The sequence below is a fragment of the Nematolebias whitei genome, chromosome 5 (assembly GCF_014905685.2).
Source record: "Nematolebias whitei isolate Nwh7 chromosome 5, NemWhi1, whole genome shotgun sequence".
Lineage (NCBI taxonomy): Eukaryota > Metazoa > Chordata > Actinopteri > Cyprinodontiformes > Rivulidae > Nematolebias > Nematolebias whitei.
The window spans coordinates 13,628,481-13,634,339 of record NC_056502.1 but is presented as its reverse complement, the minus strand read 5'-3'; the positions used below and the strand labels follow the sequence as shown (position 1 = coordinate 13,634,339).

General features: G+C 36.8%; 1 protein-coding gene across 1 annotated transcript in view; it reads right to left on the bottom strand.

Moving 5' to 3' along the window:
* The window catches only part of LOC119409689 (carcinoembryonic antigen-related cell adhesion molecule 5-like), an 11,815-nt gene extending 9,700 nt beyond the window's left edge, over window positions 1–2,115 (bottom strand). Inside the window, exon 1 of the mRNA XM_037676590.1 lies at window positions 2,070–2,115. Within this exon, the coding sequence (XP_037532518.1) occupies window positions 2,070–2,115 (46 nt within the window). The remainder of the gene's footprint in view (window positions 1–2,069) is intronic.
* Window positions 2,116–5,859: the final 3,744 nt, after the last annotated feature.

Genomic DNA, 5,859 nt, shown 5'->3' with positions numbered 1-5,859 from the left:
GACAGAACTGTTGAACTCAACCAGGTCTGCTGTTGGTGGAGTTACTCTTACATTAGAGACTGGTGCTGTGGGAGGAAAACAAAATATCATCATAGTCTGTCATATAAAATCAAACTGAAAAATAATGAGGTATCTAGTTAAACATGTCCATGCTGATGACTTAATGGTTTTCATTTGGAACTGTTGAGTCATGAAAACAGCAGCCAATCACTGATCTGAACGTATGGACTACTTTTATATTGCTATTGTTTTGTTTTTTTAAATCTATTTGGTTAAAGTGACTCAATAATGTGTCATGTTTAATTACTTAAAATAGCTTGAGATAAATCATAAAACACAAGATAAATTCCCAACAACACTTATGGTTGTTTTCATGTAGGAGGCTGTGCTGACGTCAGGGGACGGGAGAAGAACGGGAGAAGTAAATATGGGATAGAAGCATCTACGTCAAATTAAACTTTATCACATATGATAAGGAAGTTAACAAAAAGAACAGATGAGAATTCTTTGGTGTAAAAAAAGGTTTGTTAAAAAGACAAGTATTAAAACTGTAAAGCTTCAAAGATATTTATTGTAATATTTCAACATCTGCTCACCATAAATGTTCAGTGTAGTTATTCCTAGTTCTTGTAAACCATTTGGTAGTAAAATGTCAATAGCATAATTTCCACTGTCACTGAGTTTCAGATTCCTGAGCTCCAGAGCTCCAGTAAACATGAACACGGTGATTCTGTCTTCATACTCTGGTGCTGTTTCATTTCCAGCAGGCGATGAGGTTATTATAGGCTCATAACTTTCACCATGTTTCTTTTGCCAGAGCACAGACAGAAGTGGTGCTTCTGTTGGAGTTATGCTTGTTCTGAACGTCACCGTCCCTCCAACAGATGCAACAAGAGAATCATCTGGTAACACACCAGTTCCTTCAGATGAACCTGGGGGAGACATTTTCTGGTTGGTAAGAAAATTCTGTTAAATCATTACAACATGAGCCTCTAAGCAGCAATAATTATGACAGGTTTCTACAATAACAAAACTTTTTTTTACAACTTGCACTTCCTGGGTGATAAAAATATCAACCTTTAAACTCTACAGTTGTGTTAATAAGTTGGAAAATCCATTCATTATCTTTTACCTGCTTCTTCCTTTTCGGGCCGTGGGGGTTGCTGGTGCCTATATCCAGCAATCACTGTGCAAGAGGCGGGGGACACCTGGACAGGTCTCCAGTCCATCACAGGGACACATAGAGACAAATGAGACAAACAACCATTCACTCTCTCACTCTCACCTAGGGACAATTTAGAGTTACCAATCAGCCTAACATGCATGTATTTTTGAACTGTGGGAGGAAACCAGAGTACCCAGAGAAAGCCCACACAGGCATGGAGAGAACATGCAAACTCCACCAATAAAAGCCCCCAGACTGGGATTTGAATAAGGGTATCCTGCTCGCTGAGAGGCAAAAGCTCTACCATTTGCATCACCGTGCTGCCCAATTTGGAAAATGCAAAAAAATATTGTTCTCTGTAATATCATCTGGACTGATTATTTTTTATTGAAACTGTTTGTCTTTTATCCAGAACACCTTCTCATAGTGGATCAACCAGTTTGCTTCTGACAGCCAGAACTAGATGTTCACATGCAAAAGGTGGACCATCAGCCTAACAATCGAGCGTTAGTACCCTGATGGCCTATTGCTATTTACAGAGGGTTGAGTGATGTTAGCAATAACTGCACTTTGAGAGGGGGGGGGGGGGACAGTTGAACAGGAAGGCCTCCGCCCCTGTTTAATGATGGACGAGTTCTCTTTACAAAGATGACTTCCTTTACTCCTCTCTCAAACCTACATTAATAAATTTACTTTAACCAGAATAATATACTAGTAAACAAATGACAATGAAAAACAAAACCTTCAGTCATAATCTTTGTTTCTTGATCAGAACTTTACAGAACTTACTCAGGATATAAAATGCTAAATAACATTCTCTGTCTCAACAGAAATAAACGGTGGGGTGTTTTGCTGTAAGGTTTCTGGAAACACTATAAATAATAAATTTAAATTAAAAACTCACCTTTGAAAACTCCAAGGATGATGAAGTATAAAATGTCAGTTTTCATCTTATTTAATCAAGTAAACAAAATACAAAGTGCCTTTGTTCTCTCCTAATCCACCAACTGTTCACACGATTTGATAAATGTGATATGAGGAAGTAAAACTGTCAAATCTGCTAAAGGTTCATCTGCATGCAGTTATTAATCATTAACAAATGTTGATGATTCTCACTGGGTCCTCCTGCTAACCACTGACACTTATAAAACATTATTCCCTTTCATAAAATCCAATAGCTGTGTACATTTTCTCTTGAATAAATGTGTAGAATTGTTCCATAAGTCCAAGCTATTCATGATTTTTTCTGAATAATTTAATTAGATCGAAGGAAAAATAATCCAAGTTTCAGTTTTGTGTTTATGGTCAGACAATTGTGGCTCTGGATGTCTGTAAATCTTAAAGTATATATTTTTCCAGATAAGTTTAAAAATATCTGATTAAACATATCACAATAACAGCATGTGCAGAGATTAGGCATCAAAGATCTCCAACCATTACTAATCCTAATTATTTAACCCAATAAATGATTAAAACCTCTAAAGGCATTGTAGATGAACAGATGCTCGGATATATTCATCATTTAACACGGATTCCTCATTTTTCTGGACTGAATAAAACGTGCATTGAATTTAAGGAAATGCAAACGTGAGACGTCATTTATATTTGACCCATCAAAATGAATGCGGTCATTTATTTACAGAATCAAAATTTTAACATCAAACATTTACATTAATTTGGCAAATTATGAAAATAACAACATAAGCAATCAATCAAGAAAAATCATACGGCCATGATTTTTCCGTTGCTTCACCACAGACATTTATGAAACTGTACAATTATGATCTTTTACCCACACGGATGTGGATGAGCATTTTACACAGACATTTCTAAATATCTGGAAGTATATCTACTTGATAGAAAGTTTAAAGATGGGAAAGAAGTTTAGAGGGAGTAAAGATGGTATGGGAGGGGAAGTGTTCACCAGAATTGACACTCTCCGTCAGAACCCAGCTCTCCCCGGTACGCTTGGTAGGAAACTTGACTCGTTACCTCTCTGAAGTTAATCAGCAGATATGGAGCTCCGTTAACGCTACCTGTCCAGCGTCTCCTTAGGATGCTGTGAATCGTCAGAAGTAGTGGCGAGTGAAAATGTTATAATCCCATGGAACTCGGAAGAGCTCTGTTGTCATGTCAGGATCATCCCGTCTCTCACAGAACTGGGCTTCTCTCACAGAACTGGTTGAACTGTGTATCCAGCAGAACTCCAACAGCACTCCATCAGAACTGAACAGAACTGTCCCAGAACTGTTCCAGCACCATCCCAGAGCTTCTAACAGAACTGTGTAGTTTACAGATCTCGAGCAGAGCTGAGTAGACCAGGAAGTACTGACATTTTAAAGAGCTGTTTTCCGGTCCATCTGGGAGTATTACCATTGGTCAGAACCGACCAGACGGGGTGTGTTTTGTGACGTAAGAGGTTAGAAGACAGCAAGAATTGTTATGGAAAGATCAGAAATGTTCTCACAGACAGAGAGAGTTTTGTTTTGGCGCGTTTCAGAAACAGGTGCCAAAAACCTCTATATTTATGTCTGAGAGGATTCTAAAAACATGCCAACAACTTGTTTTGCGTTTGACTCCAACCTTGGACCAACTTACACTTGCTCATTCAAAAGCAGAAATCAGAAAAGGCATAATTACTCTGTAACAGCTTTGACATGAGTTCTAACTTTGCGTGAGAAAAAATCATTACACAGTTAATAAAATTGATTAGTTCACTGCAACATCTAAAATGGTTTGAACTAAGACACTTTGATTATCAACATTTGTAAAATAGTAATGATAATAAAACAGAGAGTGTTCTTTTCACTTGAATCTTCAAGAGAGAAAGTCTCAGGATGGGTGAACCTGTATTTCTGGATTCAAATCAATGAAATGACAGTTCCTGTCCCACAAGGTTCTTAAGGTCAAGATTTTTGACCTTAGACTTAGTTTTTGACATGGGCCTAGTCCACTACAGCATGAAGGAATAAACAACTCAAATAAAGTAATTCATCATGATCAATGTTTTATTGTTTTATCACAAAACTTGAATATTTAAGATACATCAAATGTTCTTATGACCATCACAGATGCTGATGTGTTCTGCAGCATGATTCCAGTTGTAAGAAGACTTTTGCAGATATTTCATAACGCATATATTTAACATTGAGACAATATTGAAAACAGCAATGATCCAAATTGACAAATATAAACAGTACACATTTAAAGCATGAAAAAGAAATACATTCACAACACCTCAGTTGTTATATTGATCAATAAAGGACATTTATTCCTCTGCTCAGAAAGAATTCAGCTTCAGCAGACTGGCTGACAGTTTAAATTTTAAGACAAGTTAAGGTGGTATCATAGAAATACATTTTTGGTACAAATGTAGTCATAAGTTTGTGTTATTTGACAACCTAACCAGATCATTTCAATTATAAGTGTTACTTTTTTATTTAAATAACAGGTATTCTTATTACTTGATGGAATAGTGTGACATGCACATACTTTCTAAACACTTATGTTACACTTTAAAGACCCTCTTAATGTTTTATTTTTTTTCTCCAGGTTTATCTGAAGGACTTGGTGGGTTTGAAACTGATCCTCCGAATGTATCTGATGCATCATAAAAGACCCCACTCACCCAGCACACACAGTTTTTGCCCCGCTCCCCTCAGGGTGGAGGTTGCAGAGCATTAAGTGCAGAACCACTAGACTGAAGAACAGCTTCTAACCTGAAGTTGTAAGATTCATAAATACCTAACAAGGAAAATCATTAAAAAAAAAGAATAATCACTGTAATGCCACTTTAATTGGTGATATGTGACTTTATCTGTGCTGCTGATTATCCATGCTGCTGATCTCTTTTTGCCTTTAAACTGCTGCATTCATCCGTACCCGTCTGTCCACCACAGACTCGTGTTCAGGCTGCTGTTTAATATACCGTATTACCGTATTTTACATTATCAGTGTTTAGCATGTACCTTTGATACTGTTTCTTTTTATCCTTTATGTTCTTGCTATTTTTGGGTGTAACTGGGATCTTGATTACACAATATTGTTCCAACTCATGTACCACATGTGATGCGAATGACAATAAAGAACCTTGAACCTTAAACCTTGTGATGTTTAAGATAAATTTGAAGCCAACAAAAACACCTGTTCTATTTGTGGCCTGGGACCTTTGTTCCAAGCAAAGTTGTAAAGTTTATTGGACTGTTAATATTGTGTATGAATGAAGGCAGAAGTTTAAATATTTATTGGCAGTAAATAACTTATATGCACAATTTAAAAATTGTACAGACGTTGTGATTAAAAAAAAACTAACTAACCAGTGCTAATAAGAAAACCTTGAATTGGGACGGTTGCACAGCTGCCTCTCAGCAGTAAGGTTGCAGGATCAAGTCCTGGCACGTAACCTTTCTGGGTGGACTTTGGATATTTTCTCAATAGATGTGTGGGTTTTTCTCCAAGTACTCAGTATTCCAGATGTAGTGAACCTGGTCTGACCCTTATCTGACCCTGATGACCTCAAATCTACCAGATGGACAGAGACTGTCATTTTCATTGATCTGAATAAGTCTGAGCCATCTGATGACTTTCTTTCTTGAATTAATCAAGCAGAAAAGACAATTCTTTATAATCATTACTGTCTTACAAATGTTTGATAATCAAATTGTGTTAGTTTCACTCAATGCTTACAGGTTGAA